Source organism: Melopsittacus undulatus, chromosome 4 (genome assembly GCF_012275295.1).
Source record: "Melopsittacus undulatus isolate bMelUnd1 chromosome 4, bMelUnd1.mat.Z, whole genome shotgun sequence".
Classification (NCBI taxonomy): Eukaryota; Metazoa; Chordata; class Aves; order Psittaciformes; family Psittaculidae; genus Melopsittacus; species Melopsittacus undulatus.
In genome coordinates this window covers 38,876,331-38,893,533 of record NC_047530.1, presented here as the reverse complement: position 1 = coordinate 38,893,533, position 17,203 = coordinate 38,876,331, and the positions used below count along the sequence as shown (strand labels likewise).

The window sequence follows — 17,203 nt, the reverse complement described above, 5'->3', positions numbered from 1 at the left end:
CCTTTGCTGAGATATTTTATAAGTATAGTTCTACTGATCTCAATTTTTTTTCATTACTAAGAAAATGCTTCCTCAGCAAAATGTACACTGCTCTATAAAATGTTTATTACACATTCTTCCCCTTAGTAGCAAATATAGTGAAAAACCTAAAGAATTACATGATCATTACAGGATAATATTCCTCCCCCTCCCCCATCTGGAGTTTCAAAACATAGCACAAATCTGCCTTTGGCCCATACTTACTTTTTTCAAGCAAATATACTTAACTAACACCCTTCCTCAAACAGGTAAAGATATGCTGTTGTATTTACACTTTGCTTTTTTTTTTTTCTGGAATCAGATACAGCTGCATCTGCATGAATCTTACCATCTGAAGCCATACAACTTCATTAACAGAATAAAAAAAAATAAATCTTAGTTTTATGGAAATCACCTGGGATAGCATGGCATTTTTTAAAAAAACAAACAAAACCCACTATTTAATTTGATTTATAAACTGCCACGTGAGGTCAGTATGATGTAGCTCAGATCACACCAGTTCCACAAACTAGAATGGTCTATTAGGATGATATTCATAAATCTGAAACCAATGCAAGACAAAGTAATACAAAAAACACCCCAACATTTTGTAAATTTCTCATGTCAGTACCTTTTAATAGAATTACAAGTATAATAAAAATTAATTCATTTTAAAAATAAAAATCTTTTTCACAAAGCAATTCTAGAACACTAGGAAGAAAAGTGAAATCAACATTGATGGCTATAGACTTAAAATATACCTTCATATATGACTGAGAAAATTAAAACTAAGGAAGGAAGGTCTGGCCACATCACTAAGTGCTCTATCATATGTATCACAGTAATAGCATGTATCATACCCAACAGATACTTCTACCGCAGCATTTCTTTGCTCTTCTTCCTTCAGTTTTTCTTGTTTCTCTTTCATTTTTAACTCTTGTTCTTTTAACCTTTCTTCTTTCCTCTTACGTATCCTAATAGTAGGAAGGATAAAGAAAACCAGTTGCAATTAATCTAGTCCCTAATCTGTCTGCATCTATTTTCTTTTATACTACAGCACCATCTAAAAAAAACAACAGTAATGTGGGAAAGCACAATGCAAGGTTTCACTCCTCATTGTGAAAACCTAGGGGTCTCAGGAAATCACCACAGAACACAAACACTACTACTGGTTGTCACATACCTTTTGTAACTGCGGAATTAATCTAATTTGTAGCAATAAATTTAGCTTTCCATATCCTAGTTTTACCTTGCTGCTGCCGCCTCTCGCTCTTTGCGATGCTGCTCCGCTTTTAATTCTCTGAACTCCTGTTTTGCTTGTCGTAACACATCAACAGAGTCCTCAATGAAATCTCGAGTGGAGACGAGAGTCAGAAGTTTCCCACAGAGGGCATGAAGGATCTTCATCTTCTCTCCTAATAAAATTTAGACCACTTCATTATACAACTTATAAATAAGCCTTACACTTACACACTCCAGACTGATGATTGGCTCTCACTTGAGAAAAAAAATTAATAGTCAAGCATTTGCAGTATAAGTGTTCCAGAAGCACTTGCAAAGCAGCATTTCCTGAAAAAGATATGCTTTGCTCAGAGATGCAAGCCTTTATTTTTAATTTATTAACTTTAAGCACTGAAAGAACTACAATGCAATATTATCTTCAAAATGGAGATAAGTAACGGTAGGTAGTATTTCTTTTCTCCGTTTCCAAATAATATACAACAGACCTAAACCAGAACAGCAATAAAAAGCAGGAGTTGAATGAAACACTCAGAGATACCCTTCTGCAAGTGAAACATTTTTCTAAATGGGGTTTTAAAAAGCTACTCAGAAGTAATGAGACTGCCTAGCTCTGCAATCTCTGATCTGCTTGTAGGTGCCAGAGCATAGGGGGTGGCTGTTGCTCTAGGTGACCTCCAGAGGTCCTTTGCAATCTGGATAATTCTATGATACAGTAAATTTCAACCATTATTGATCTGAAGCAGTTACAAAACCAATCGCTTGATGAGCTATCTAATAATCTCTAATATTTATTGTCTTGTATTACCTGGCAACAAATCATACACTGAGGTACTTGAAAGTTTCTTCAAGAGACCAGGATTACTTAGTCTCAGCTCCATGCAAGCATCATCAGTAGCATCAAACCCTCCTCGTTTCTGGTAACGGTATTTTGCATTGGCTGATGTTACATCAGCGCCTGATGCTAGAATGTGAAGTCTGAGAATCTCAGAAAGAGTGCAGCTATCAAGATCCAAGTTTTTCAGATTGCAGCCTACAGTTGAGAAGAATGAACAGTTATTTTATATAGGCATTTAAATGTATATGTGTATTTAAAAATGTGCTTTAAAATACAGAGCAAATTAATAACAGCAACAAAATAAGAAGTGAAACCCACACATACCCTGATGTAACTGGGGCCATGCAGCTGCCAAAGTTGCAACTGCAGACAGTGCAGATTTTGTGGGGTCTGTATCTTCATCCAAAGCCTCTGTTAAATCTTTAAGGAAATAAACACTTTATTCTAGTGCAAATTAAGACTTATACTGTGGAGGGGAGGAAAGCAAGCTGGTTTTTTGTAAGTTGCAGACAAAGCAGGAAGAGGGCCAAATATTTACAAAAGCATCAATGTATTCAAAACTCAATTCAACATCCAAATTAAAATTTACATGTCTTTAAATGCAACTAAAAATCCAACTAAAAGATAAGGACATGCACCACATGCTATACACTGTTTTCCCTATGAGCTGTTAAAGCAACAACAGTGCACAAAACATGCAAAATGGCAACATAAAAGGCAGCAAAAACAAATCCGCAAACACGCTTGAAAGCAAAACCAACCAACAATGCAAGAAAACCTGTATTTCATTCCCTCAAATTAACTGTTATTTCCTATCATCATTCTGCTGTTTAGGAAAGGCCATCCAAACCAATCACACATTTTGATACTGGTTATCACCATTCAGTGTATACTTTTAATCTGCAACTCAGACATAGCCTTACTGTCTTGGCACAGCCTTACTGTCTTGCACAAATACAATTAATAAGGCATTACAAAGAAACCATATTTCACCAAAACAAGCATCTGCACTTCATAAGGAGCACCACACACTAGCAAATTGACCAGGAAAGCAGGGGACTGAAAGGGAGCAACAGCAAAATTCCTGTTTCTTAGACAAAAATTTCCTTAGCACTTACAGGTATTTCTCCAGAGGGCTGGCAGATTTTTTTCAGTGTTGTATGCGGTTTCATCAATTTCACTTTATTCAGATCCAAATCATTAAGCAGTTATGTAGCCACCAAGTCAGTAAAGAGCCACAAACCCAAACTAAGACTACATAAAAAGCAAATCCACAAGAGTATCATTGATGTTTGACAACTGTCACCCAGTCACTGCAAAAGTAACCTGTGCACCTTGCCTTTCACTCTATCTGTATAACACAGTCTGAGAAAGTACTGCACACACCAAAACCCATAGTGTTTGCTGTTGCAGAAAAACTGTCAGTACAAAATTGCAGTGAGCAAACATGCTGACTACTACTAGTTTGGTTATCCAGAATTATAAAGCCAAGAACATGTAATTCTTTTACAGGAAAGAAGATGTCTAAAGGTGACAAGCCATGAAAGTTCCAAGGCAAGTACCAGATAAAGTGTCCTTTCCACAGCTCTGCTAAATTGGAACCAGAAGATTTTTTGCAATCGCCAGCCCCATATCATCAAATTAAAACATGGAAGTTACAATTTTTCTGATCAGTCCTATGAGTAGTAAAGAAATCAATCAACTATTCTATGATTACCTGATAATGGGATCCTTGCTTATATTGCCCACGCAATATTCTAAGTAGTTAAAAGATACCATTTAATTGCTAAATGCAACAGTAATTAATATTCAGTTTAAATTTCTTAACACCATATCAAATCTGTAATTTTATTCAATTAAAAAGAGCAGACTCCACTGCTGAAGATACTGCCCGTATTTTATACAAAGACATTTTGTAGATTGGACATAAATCTTAAGAACGAGAATATTCCTAGTTTTCAAGGAAGGAATTAAAGGAACCCCCTGTACCTCATGTATCTGTCTTACAGGGGCACCACAAGATTCACTTGCCCTCAAATGGGGAGTGCTCTGATGTTCCTATCAACTGCTAATGAGATAAAGATTAGCAGAAGGGTCAAAACTTCTCCCTAGTCAGCAAATCTGGCAGTCCATAAACACAGGACCACATAAATTTGGAACAAAGCCTGTACTTTCTTCTCATCAGTGGTTAGCATACAGTAAAAACCTCTGAAAAAGTGGGAAACTTCAGCCTTAGAGTCCAAAGGCAGAGGGACTCCAAGATCCTTTACTGGAAAAACATGGAGACAGGATAGCATCTGGGAGTTGTGGATGCATACTTTTGAGTCTTGAAGGGCAATGAATATTGAATTCTTGATTACAGTCATGCCGGGGAGTTTTAAGTTTTAATCCAGCTAGGTTCAGAATATTTATTTTTTTTTTTTTTAGCTAGAGATAGAGACCTTTGAGAAGATTTAGGAAAATGTCTTGTTTCCTGACCCTCAGGAGAAATATCTCACTGTGCTGAAGGAAGAGGAGGAAGGTGAAGACAAGTTTTCCTCACCTCCAAAACGTAAGCAGTGTTGTTAAAAGCTTATTATGCTTTGCTGGATACAATCGTAGCAACAATAAGCTTGTTTTTTCTCTATTCCCCCAGAACCCACCCTCCATGCCCACTTTAAAGCTTTAATTTCAGACAACAGAGAAAAAACAAGTCCATTTACGTAGAATATCCATGCATAGTAAGACAAGGTTAAACAAAGGAACGTCATAAATCATGCAGTTTAAAGTTAATTCCAGTGGAATTTCAGTTTGTCAACAGTAAAATTAAGGATCTGACCTTTGGTCTCAGCATCAGCTATTTGATCTTTGGCCACTTCCTCTTCCTCTTCGGCCATTGCCTGAAAGATGGCAGTCAGGAAGAAAAACAGCAATTCACATAGTGGGCCTTCAGTGTCATTTCCTACAAGAGCTTCCTCTAAAACTTCTGTGAATAAAGTTTAAGAAGCGTCACTTTTGCCGCAAAGTTGGAAAACGATTATGTACTGAAGAACGATAACATTTTTTTCCTTCAGGTATAAGTTACTTTTCCATAATTTACTACAAATATTCCTAAGGTGATGGTGTCAGAAACATGGTGTCCCACAGAACATTACTTTCTTAATATACAATTGCGAGGGTAAAGTACAAGTCAACATTTTAATAAGTAGATTAACAACTTCTACATTGAAATTTTGATTTTTATAAACATTGCAGAAGTTCACCATGAAGAGCAAACTACATTGATATGCATATGAAAGCACTGACATATTAAAGCTTCAGAGAAGATTTTGTAGCACAGGTACTTGGGTGCATCTAAGATGTTTGGCTGTTTGATAGGAGAAGGAACACCAAAAAAATCAGGGCACCTTGCCACATAAATGACAACTTGCCTAAAGTCACTCCTTCAGGAAATTCATCTTGAAGATCAAAAAGTTCCCCAAAAGCGTACAGGAACTCCAAAACCATCAGAGCATCACCAAAGATCTCAGGAGGAAGCCTTGTCTTCACTGGCACTGGAATAGGAAGCTCCTGCAATCCAAATGGGACAACTTAATACTGTCTTTGGTTTCTGCAGAGTACAACTGATTAAAACAAAACAATCTACAAATCTAAGATGTAAGTGTACCTGTCAGGTTTCTTTACTTTTTACTTAAAGCAGTTCTGCCAGACAGTACTAGCAGTACTAACTTTAAATACTGGCATGCATACAACTTGGATGATATCTCAACCTTCTGAGATAAAAAATTATTCATGTTCATGCAGTTGAATGATTTTGTGTATTTGTTTAAAGGAGCTCAAACCCACTACAAGTTAAAAACACCGGCTGCCAAGATTTTTCCTTTAAACCTGTATTATTTCACAAGAGTTTCATATTTGAGTTTGCTGGAACTGCCCAGACAAGCAAAAATAAACATATTCTTAAAAAGTTACTCACTATTGCTTGTGAAGACAAGCAAACAAAACCCCAACATGTTCACATAAAATCACACTCATCTAGTACTAGGATATGCAAGATCATGTCTAATGATTGTTTTTGTATTTGGGTTTTTGCATCAGTAAGGTAGTTATGATAGCTACAGACACTTTAAAGGGAGCTGATGTAACCATGTATAAAGATCACTTAGCAGAGACACCACTTCCAAATCAGAGACATCGGTTGGCAATACCAAGTCTGATTTTTCAAATTAACATCCTGATGTAAGTCTCCAAGATTTGTCTTCACTTAAGGTTTCTTAGTGGACAGAGTCAAAAAATGTCGATAAAGATGGCTCCTTGCCACAAAGGTGGTAGTTCACAAACATCAACGAGAAGAATGCCAAACCCTGTGCTTTCAGAAGAACACAGTAAGGCATTTCATACATTCTGAGAAGGGAATTTTTTTAAGTTCTTACCTAAACTCATCTTTATTTATAGTTTTGCTAATTTTCACTGTAGTGGTACTACTTTCCCACCCCTCCCTTTTTCTTATCCAACTGAAGCATAGCAGCACTGTTTTGCTCAGCTTTGTCTTGTTTTGGCCATGCTCTTCCCTTTCTTGTTTCTTCTCCCTTTCTGAACACAGCCAAGAGTTTTCACTCTCATCTTCAAGGGACTACACAGCTCTTCTTGAAAATACATTCAATTCTCATATTGCTCCCACCAGTGGTATCCCTTCAATGCATTTAGCATTATTCCCACTTGTCCTCCTTGTACTTCTCATGTTGCTATGTGTATTCCAAATAAACCCCATCCTTATGTTTCTGACAATTTTTCCTACCTTTCCTATCCCCTGCCAAAACTAATCATAATAAAGTGTAAACAAATACATATCACTAGACAATCTTCTATTATGTACAACCGCACAAGAATATTCTTGTTTAAAACATTATGCTCTTTGGGAAGTAAATTCTTGTTACTTTCTACATGTTTCCAGGATCATCCAGAAAGATGCTCATTAAGCAAGGATACTGCTAGTTTAAATCAAAAGAATGCCACTGTCTTTCTACCTTCTGCAGCCAAAAACTTCATCTCATGACTCCAATCTTTTCAATAGTAATACAGGTCTATTCGAGGTGAACTCATCTTGTATATTTTACAGAAAAGTCAAGCATGCTCAAAAACCTCCACACTAAGGTCAGCGTTTTAAGAATGCATCTGTTCCATGTTAAGACTGGGAACAGCCTGTCAAGTTTTTCTAGAGGGTGAAAACGAAGATGATCCTATTAGCATCACCACTGGGAAATATTACATGACTGCAGGTGATGCACAACCTCCTGCATTTGGATCAGATCTAGATCCACCTCTACATTTGGGAACCTACCTTGGAGACTCCTGTAAAGTACAAGCTTGACCTATTCCCAGTTCACTCATACCTTAAGATCATCACACTCCATATCCTCCCGGGGCTTACTCCATTGTTTCAGATATTCCACGTATTTTCTCTTTTCTTCACGCAGCTTCTCTCTTTCCTGAAACGGTGTCACAATTATATATAAAATATGATCAGAATGCCCTATTACAGTTTCTAGAATTGCATCACTTACTATCTCAATCAAAAAACTGTATAAAATTTAAATTAATGTTGGTGGATTTTTGTTGCTTGGTTAGTTTGGGGTTTTGTTGGTGGTTTTGTTTTTTGTTTGGATTTTTATTAATGGAAGCAGATGAGGAAAAAAAAAAATCTAAAAAAAGTGTTTATGGAAGCTGCCACAAAAAAAAATCACCAAAATAGGTAGTAGATGTGGCAAAGTACAGTGGAATAAATAATTTCTTCATATTCAAGGTGACAAAAAGTTATTTATCAGTTTCCATCCAAAGAGAAAACATAACAAAACCCACAACTTTTTAACACACTGTGAATTTGATCCAGTACACTCTTTAACATTTAAATAGAAGACAACCATTAATCAAATACTATCATGCATTACTGACAAAAAACCCCATCACATTACTTCAGAAGTAAGTTCGAAGAGAACTTTTTGTGAACTAAAATTTTAATATAGAGAATTTTACCCAGAAATATAAATCCATGTGATCTTATAACTGCCTATTCTTCTAAAGTGCATTTATCTGACCGAAAACAGTTAAAGGAAAATAACTTGAAGCAGATAGCACCTAAGAAACAAGTAAATTAAAAAGCCATTGTACTGTTTTTTATGAAATACATAGACTGCATTACTTTTTCCTTTTCTATTTTGAGTCTCTCTTTTTCTTCTTTCTTCTTCATCCTTTCTTCTTCCACAATCTTCTTTAATTCTTCTCTCTTTTTTTCCTTATCTTCTTTCTCCTTTTTCTTGGCTTCTATAGCATTTGCCTTCTCTTGTTTTAATTTAGCTTTTTCAAAAGCTATAAAAGGGAGAAAAAACAAAACCAAACCACAGTTATTTTTTCTTTTACAAAATGTTAATTTTATTTATGTATGCTAAATAATCTGACATTTTTATAATTATCATATGAGGAAGATACAGTTATGAAGACTGAATTTTTTCTATGCCAACCAGAAATTCAATCACTTGAAAGTTCTTTACAGAATCAGAATTTTGAGCCTGTTACATGTTTTATAAGGTTGTCATCACTGTAATAAAGTCAAATTTCTCTTTTATGAGTATACAGAAGTTTATTACTTGTTTATTGGTTTCTATCAAGTGACATACAAAGAACTGATTCCAACCACGTATAATTACAGCAACATATTTCATATTAATGACTACTTAATAGAAGCACATCAAAACTAGGTAACACATAAACCCATGAAATATCTGCACTAGTAAAAACCTTTAAATAAGTGATCTTTAAATATTTAATTATTACTGAATTGCTGAAAAGTCAGTATGTTTGAAACCTACTTAATATTTCAGTGAGGTTTGTGTAAGTTTCACTTTTTACACAGTTTAACTGGAACTCTAATTAGTAATAAATGTTACTGCCTGAAGAAACCCTGATTTCTTTGTAGATGTTCTTCTGGAGACAGCAGGATACCAATTTCCGCTTTCTGTGGACAATGTCTGTCAACCCACTGACAGGCTAACAAATAAAAGGGGGTCAGGGAGCTTAACATTTTAAATGAATAAACAAGAAAACTAGAATCAGAAGTGAAGAAAATTAAAAAAGAACCTTACTTCCTATTACCAAGTGGACAGCACTCCAAAAGGATTTTGATTACATTTTCCTGTAAAATTCTGAAAATGATTTTACAGATAGCTACTACACATGCTGGCAAGGTCTTTTGCGCAGCAAAACGCGTTTTCGGGTACAACAGGACAACACAAAGATTTAGCCAGAACATCTGAACCTGCCTTCTAGAAGCTGTAGTTAACACCACACAAAAAAGGAAGCAGCTTTGATGTTGATCAGCTATTACCTTGTTCTGTGCTGTTCTTTCCAGCACATAAACAAATAGATGCTAGCTGTACAAAACAGTGAACACACAAGTTTAGTGAAGCCCGTTAAGCCCGATCTGCTATGAGGAAAAAAGCCCTGAGAAGCCCCAAAAAACTTTGCATTTATACAAGCAGAGCTGGACTAGGTAATTTCCAGGTGTCTCTGCCATCCTAAAGCATTCTATGCTAATGGAAATGAGAGGTAAAAACCAGAAATTCACTGAATTATTTCCACAGATGAAAGCCTTTCCTTAGGAAGAACACCAGTGCTTAAAATCCAGAAGAGTATTTCCTTGTCTGAGCTTTATCTCCTCAAGATGCACCACTTTACCTACATAAACCCATACAAAAGACACCTTATTTCATTTGAAATCAAGTTTAGATAGATCTGAAACAGGTCAAAACCAAAGCTAAAATAATTCAATCAATCCAAAATAAAAGCATCTTAAGTGATTTGTGCTCTTTTAATTGAAAAAAAAAAAATAAAAACACATTCTAAGTAATCTTGCAGAACATTTAGACATACCTTAAACATCTACACAGAGACATCTTCAGAAAGCCTCAACGATTCCCTTAAGGATTATTACAGGTTTAGGAAGAACTGCAGGTTTTTTAAATTCTGAGGCAGATTTTCCGTTTACGTATTTTCCTCATACAACAGATTGTGTTAAATGTTCATGTTATGATATAAATGATTTCACAATCCAAACTTGTGCAAAAATTTATTTTGCTCTTTATCTGAGATAGAAAGCAACACAGCTGCACCGCAAGCCTCCTACATTTAGCCGTTCAGTAAAATAAATACAACAACCAAACAATACACACTAATTCAGGAAATAACCATTCTAACCACCAAAAGGAGCACTTCGCAGTAGTGCTGTGGCAGTGCACTTTTATTATATTTTCCCTTTGAAAAGTACAACCTCAAAAATATTCTAATTATGGCCTCCTTGTAGACCTGTAAAAACTGGCTCTCCTGGTCATAAGACTAAACCTCAACTTACCCATGGCCCGCATATCTTCTTTTTGCTTCTGGAACCTTGTCTTTTCCCTTGTTACTTTAGTTTTGTTTCCTTGTCGATTTCGTTTAGCCACAATCTCGTCCTCCTAATAGAGAATTCAGAGGGGGAGTGGAAAAAAACAAAAAAGAGCATAATATCTATAGTGAAAGGACCAACAACAGATACTCCATTTTTTTTTCTAATAGTTCTCTAAAGAATAAAAGCAGGTTCTAAGATTTTCCCACAAAGTCCTCAGAGATTTTAATAATTCGGGGGAACAGTGACACACAACCTTATTTTTCCAGCTTTCTGTTCAAACAGCTTAGCGCACCAAGACTTGCTGCGTTTAAAGATAGGCAAGACATGTAACTGCAGCTGAGGGCAAGTGCCATAGCTGTATCTAAGAGTATAAATTAAAGTTTTTTAGCAAATTCCAGAAGGGACAAGTAGTCTATAAATCTTCACAACACACTGAAAAACTAGTTTCTTGGTGGGATCACAGAAATTAGATAGATAAAATTAAGAAGATAACATCTCAATTATGGTCCCTTCTACCACCTAACTATAAAGCAATCTACTTTTACAGCAATTAAGTAATATATCCCAGTTCATCCTGAAAAAAAAAAAGCTTGACAACCTTATATTCTGACTGTCATGAAAGTTCAGAAAAAACAAAGGAACTTACAGACTATGCTGATATGTCTTCAAATAGAATTAAAAGTGTTATTACTTACAAGACTACTGGATGCCCTCTTTGGAGGTCTCCCTCGCCGTTTGCTTGTAGGACTGAAGATAAATGTGGGTGGGTCGTCAGGAAATAAGTAGGAGAAATTTTGTTCTGCTAGATTATATTTTGCAATTGATGTTGCCTTAATAAGAAAGATGAAAACAGATATTCATTGCAACATTCTTACCTTTTCATAGACTTAAGCTAATTAATGAATCATTAATTTGCAAAAAATGACTGTAAAAGCCCATTCCAGCCACCACAACTCTTCAGTACTTTTGTCTCACTGAAGAACGGAATACTGACTTCTACCTACAGTGAAATACTTTCCAGCTAAAACCATTACAACAGCATAGTATCAGCTTACTGTACCAAAACAGACACAGTTGATTTTTATTTGACTTAGAAATACCAGCTGCATAGCTTGAAGAATGAAAACAACTCATGCTAGACTAAGCAAAAATATATTATGTTTTAATAAACAGCATTTTTCTAGATAAAAGCTTCCATTTTTATTTTGGGGACTTTTCTAAACTGGTAGCTAAAGAATAAATCAGAGGATAGAGAACTCTGCTTCATGTACGGAAAAACTACCATTCTGTTTACAAGCAAAAGTTAACAAAAACCTGGTTTTAGAGGTTTACAGAGTTCAGTATTCATCCTTTTATTCTGGAGAGGTAAAATACTAACTCATTATATTATACTTACAAAAAGCTCTATTCCAGAAATTTTTCCCTCTTATTTACCTTAGTTTTAATGACTCCATCATGTGGTTCACAGTGTTGTTTCAGAAAAAGTTTAAGTCTATCACGAGAAAAGAGATGTTTCCTCCGGCTGTATTAGGAAAGAAAGGTAGCATTATCAACTACATCTTTAATTATTGTTTAAGTACAGCTGACAATAGGTGCAAGAACACATGTAACATCAGGATTGACCTTTTTTTCTCATTTTCCTATTTATAAATTACACTCTTACCATTGTAACAAATAGCCATTCTTTGCAACCCCAATTCAATTAAAAATTTCCTTATGAATAAAACAAAACCCAAGTAATACTTAAACAATTGGTTTATGCATCTGTAATTTTTGTTTGGAAGATCTGGTATGTCCTCTTTTATACAAAGATACAGACCAACTCCACAGCCTATTCATCTCTGCTAGATCTTCCAAACATTCTTTTGTATCACAATAGCTTTTAAAATACCCAAATAAAACTGAAGTCCAACTGCTTCAGAAGACAAGGAAAACAAACAAGCAAACAAAAACAGCAGGAAAGAAGTATTCACATCTCTCAAAGGGGGAAGTAAGGCATGGACATTTCAAGCAACCAAGTGAGAGGGGTGAATTCACACACTGCTTTATCAGGCTGTGGCACTCTTCAATCCAGGACAATATGTGCTCTAAGTGCTTCCTGACATCCCAGGGAACCTGCACTACTTCATGAACACGAGAAAATTAACTACACAGGAGTAGTTAATGAAAAAAATTAATCTCTATTCATGCTGGAACTAAAAGACATGAAATCACTTAAGGGTTTTGGTTTTTTTTTTTTCCCAAAGTATCCTTGTTTATAAAGTTTTGATGCAGAAGCTACTCTTAAAACAAAAAAGTTTTAACTAAGTTCAAGACACAACTGTTACTTAAGCATCAAAACCTCTTTGCAGCTTCTACTTTAAAGCAGCAAAGCAGTCTGATTGTCAGTGTCTGCTCTAACATTTCTAAAGCAGTAATGCTACCAGACAGAGCAAGCTCCCAGTACCATTAGTTCATCAATATTGGAAAAAAGGGTTCTCAAACTTTTTTCCATCTATTCCCATCAGACACAGCAGTAAGCACAGGTATCAGCAGCAACACCAGCCCTCTTCCATTTGCCAACAAAAGCAGAGAGTTGTAAAGAATGGGTGTCTGTGTTAATATTAGTGAAGCTTAGAACCCTTGCTACAGAAAGCCTGTGAAACACAGTATTTTGTTGCAGTGCCTCTAATTAATAGTTCTAACATACTATTTTAAAATGCCATTTCATATCAAAAACAACTTAGTGACTTAAAACAACTCACAGTTATAAAATACAATTTTAGTTTTCATATACTGATTATTACCTTAGTTGAGATGCTTTAACAATAACAGTTTCATATAAATCTTTTTTAATAGGTTCGACTTTGTATTTAAACAAAGAAGGATCAGTTATGGCTTTCTTCTCCCTAAATAAGTAAATAAATAAATAAATGTTAACTACATTGACAAAACACCAGTCTTACATTGTACGCATTTAACATTTTTATTTGCATACACAATGGAACTTCTCAAAATACCCAGCCATATTTAATACAGGCTTTAAATTCCACTGGTACCAAGGAGGATCTATTCACTTCTGCCAACTTTCCTGCCACTACATTTAGATCTGCATCAAAGACAGTTTCTGCAAGGAACAGCAAAAGAGATAGAGGATGTTGTTTTTCTTAGCAGGAAGATAGGAGATAGGAAGGGAGGGGAGAACAAAGAGGGAGATGAACAATGAATACACCCCTATCTGTTAGAAAATCATCTTCGTAATACTCTTAGTACTCATGATGGCAACAGAAAGCAGGAAAATGGAGAAAGAAATTATGAGAGACATAGTTAAATACAGTAAGAATAGCAGCCACAGACCTAAGGATCACATATCAGAATGATTGAAAACAAGACAGCACATTTTTCTGAAATACTGATTTAGAAAAGTCACCAGCAACATTCTGAAAATCACAGGAATCACAAGGCAATAAATCTATGATTTAAAAGAAATGCTTATCAAGTTAAATATTTTTTCCCCGAAGCATACTTCCTTTTACAGCTATCAGCCACAGAAAACTAATTTTTTTCTCGCCCATGGAAAATATTTCTTCAGTTTTAACATAGGAATAACTGTTTTCCTACACCTCTTACTAGGAGAATCATCACCAAATGTGCTACCAAAACAAACTTCACTCCTTTAAAAAACAAAGAGAAGGTTTCTGCCATAGACAATATACTTTAAATAGTGTGATACATTTATGGACAAGCTTCATGAACAGAGCTGAACTACTGAGATTTTCTTTAAATAATGCTACATTTTGCTAAATAACAAAATAAATAATGTTTTGTTAAATAACAGCACTAACATCATTGAATGGTAATTTTTTTATCAGAAGTCATATTGAATATCAGGAAGAATTCAACTGTCATCTCGTTTCATCAGTAAGGGACGATGAAGAAGTTTTGAGGATGAACTAGGAGATTTACAGCTATGCATTTCATCATCAACAGTCCTTGTGGCATTTACAAAATGCCCGAAGGTGCAGTCTATGACAAAACAAAATAAATCAATATACCACTTGCTATTCTTTACCCCTATGAAGAACACACAAAATGCAGCAAACTCTACTTTGCAAGGCTGTTGAACATGCAATTTGCTTCAATTCTTAAGTTTTTCTCTACTAACTCTGTCAAATAGAAGTCAAAAAATGAAACATTCAGATGCCTAATAACAAATGTATTAATTAATATAAATGAAGTGTAAAAGAAACAGCACTTATTCACAGTTAGTGTCATTTTAGGTGAGAATAATTTGCAAAATTCTGGATAAAAATAGTTTAGAATGATTAAATGATCAACACATAGTTAAAAACAACTGAAGGACAGAAGATTCAGAGTTGGAAACCACAACACATCTACTGGACCTATAGATCAGCACTGTGATATACACTGTTTGCTTTGCATAATGCCATCCAAGTTTAAGTCTCAGGCTGAGTCACTCTGACCAACTCCAATTTAAGAAAAATAATAAACCCCCCCAACCAGTTAGTCATCTTAGCAAAAGAGATAAGCTGTATGAACAAAGTAAGTATACCTATTGCTGAGGTTTTAACACCTCTGCCTATAATTTTATGTTTGTTAAAAGTGGCTTCATATTTTGCTCATACTGTTAACTTGGTCTTCCATGATGACCTTCAATTTCAAAACAGGAAAGCTAAAGGAACAAAGGTTGATTCTTTAGGAACTTCTGGATAGTATCAAATACTAACTTGTTCCCTCACCATTCACACCTGTATCTCCAGCTCTTTGGTCTAGAAAGTTAAAGAAAGGCCTAAATAATGTTCAGGTACAAAATAAAAAGGCATCAGAGCACCAATGTTATACTAAAAGTGTATCAGTTAATTTATACATTTTTAACAGATTTTAAGCTCCAATACTATCTGTAGTCAAAAGAAGGGCCCAAAGAATAATCAAATGGTTAAATCTTATAATCATTAACCTTTATTTTCTAGTTTGAGGAAATCTTTCTCTCACCTTCAGTGGATCACATATAATAGCCCCAACCTAATTTCCAAACACACTTAGTTTTTTCTACTTAGTTTGAGTTTCCAATGATTATCCTAAGAAATTAACATATTCCCAAAATCCTTCTCCATAAATCCAAACTTAGAAGTCAAAATTTTGCTTAGTGCATAAAGAAAGAAAAAGGTCATTCAGCATCTGTAGAAAGCTTTAAAAATTATGTACCTTATCTAGTCACTTCGGCATAAAAGTCGTAACATTCTATTTTGTTATATTTTACTTTACAAAGCATTACATAAAACACTTAAGAGTGTTGTGGTTTAAGCCCAGCCTGTAACTCAGAAGCACACACCTGCTTCCTCACTCTTCCCCCCTTTCTTCCCCCCAGCTCCTGGCAGCATGGGGAGGAGACCTAAAACTATGTAAATCTCACAAGTTAAGAACAATCCAGTAAGTTGCAATACAAAACTACTACTACTACCACTAATAAGGGAAATAATAAGGGAAGAGAATATAAAACTAAAAAGAAAATAAAAGCAATAAACGCAAGTGATGTGCAATACAACTGTTCACCACCAAGCCTGACCCTAAACAGTGATCTGGACCTTCTGGGTTAACTCCCCCAAATTTATATACTGGGCATGATGTGCTGTGGTATGGAATACCCCTTTGGCTAGTTTGGGTCAGGTGTCCTCTCTCTTCTCCCTCCCCGCTTCTTGTGCCTCTTCCTGCTGGTAGAGCATGAGAGACTGAAAACTCCTTGATCAGGGTAAGCATTACTTCGCAACAACTAAAAACAGTGTTACCAGTATTGTTCTCAGACTGAAGTCAAAAAACACAGCACTGCACTAAGAAGAAGAAAAATGACTGTTACAGCTAAACCCAGGACAGCATCCATCCCTTATTTCATACCATTCACGTCATGCTCAGATCCCACATATTTCAATATACCATTGCTTTTTGTCTCTTGATATATACATAGATACACACACACGCGCCATTTTTCTTGTTCAGCAGCGTCCAAGGCCAGCTGGATGGCTTTCATCTCAGCAAACTGACTCAATTCGCCCTCTCCTTCAGCAGTTTCTGCAACTTGCCTTTGGGGATTCCATATGGCTGCCTTCTATATCTGATGCTTTCCCACAATATGGCAGTACCCATCAGTAAACAAGGCATATTACTTTTCAGTTTCTGACAGTTTATTATATGGTGGGGCCTCTTCAGCACGCATCACCTCCTGCTCTGGTGACATTCCAAAATCTTTGCCTTCTGACCAGTCCACAATGACTTTCAGAATTCCTGTATGACTGGGATTTCCTATTCCAGCTCACTGTGTAATTAGTGCAGCCCATTTACTCTACGCAGCACTGGTTGCACAATGTGTAGAGGAGAACCTGCCTTTGAACATCCAGCCCAGCACGGGCAACCAGGGTGCCAGGAGGAGCTGTGCTTCAGTGCCAATCACTTCTGAAGCAGCTTGAGCTGCCAGTATCTCTTTCTTAGTTGGGTTATAGCTGGCCTCGGATCCTCTGTATCCCCAACTCCAAATGCCGAGGGGTCGACCTCAAGTTTCCCCTGGAGCTTTCTGACAGAGGCTCCAGGTAGGACCATTCTTCCCAGCTGCAGTGTACAGGATATTTTTCACATCTGGCCCGGTCTGGACTGGTCCAAGGGCTCCTGCATGAACTATCTCTCGTTTAATTTGCTCA

The 17,203-nt window shown here is 36.0% G+C and overlaps 1 protein-coding gene across 1 annotated transcript in view; it reads right to left on the bottom strand.

Moving 5' to 3' along the window:
• The window catches only part of BAZ1A (bromodomain adjacent to zinc finger domain 1A), a 62,396-nt gene that overhangs the window by 21,293 nt on the left and 23,900 nt on the right, over positions 1 to 17,203 (bottom strand). Inside the window, exons 5-16 of the mRNA XM_031049018.2 lie at positions 13,301 to 13,402; positions 11,949 to 12,036; positions 11,210 to 11,344; positions 10,479 to 10,581; positions 8,274 to 8,440; positions 7,468 to 7,563; positions 5,506 to 5,644; positions 4,914 to 5,060; positions 2,420 to 2,515; positions 2,066 to 2,290; positions 1,268 to 1,433; positions 879 to 992 (exon numbers count right to left, since the gene is read on the bottom strand). Coding sequence (XP_030904878.2) covers positions 879 to 992; positions 1,268 to 1,433; positions 2,066 to 2,290; positions 2,420 to 2,515; positions 4,914 to 5,060; positions 5,506 to 5,644; positions 7,468 to 7,563; positions 8,274 to 8,440; positions 10,479 to 10,581; positions 11,210 to 11,344; positions 11,949 to 12,036; positions 13,301 to 13,402 — 1,578 coding nt within the window. The remainder of the gene's footprint in view (positions 1 to 878; positions 993 to 1,267; positions 1,434 to 2,065; positions 2,291 to 2,419; positions 2,516 to 4,913; positions 5,061 to 5,505; positions 5,645 to 7,467; positions 7,564 to 8,273; positions 8,441 to 10,478; positions 10,582 to 11,209; positions 11,345 to 11,948; positions 12,037 to 13,300; positions 13,403 to 17,203) is intronic.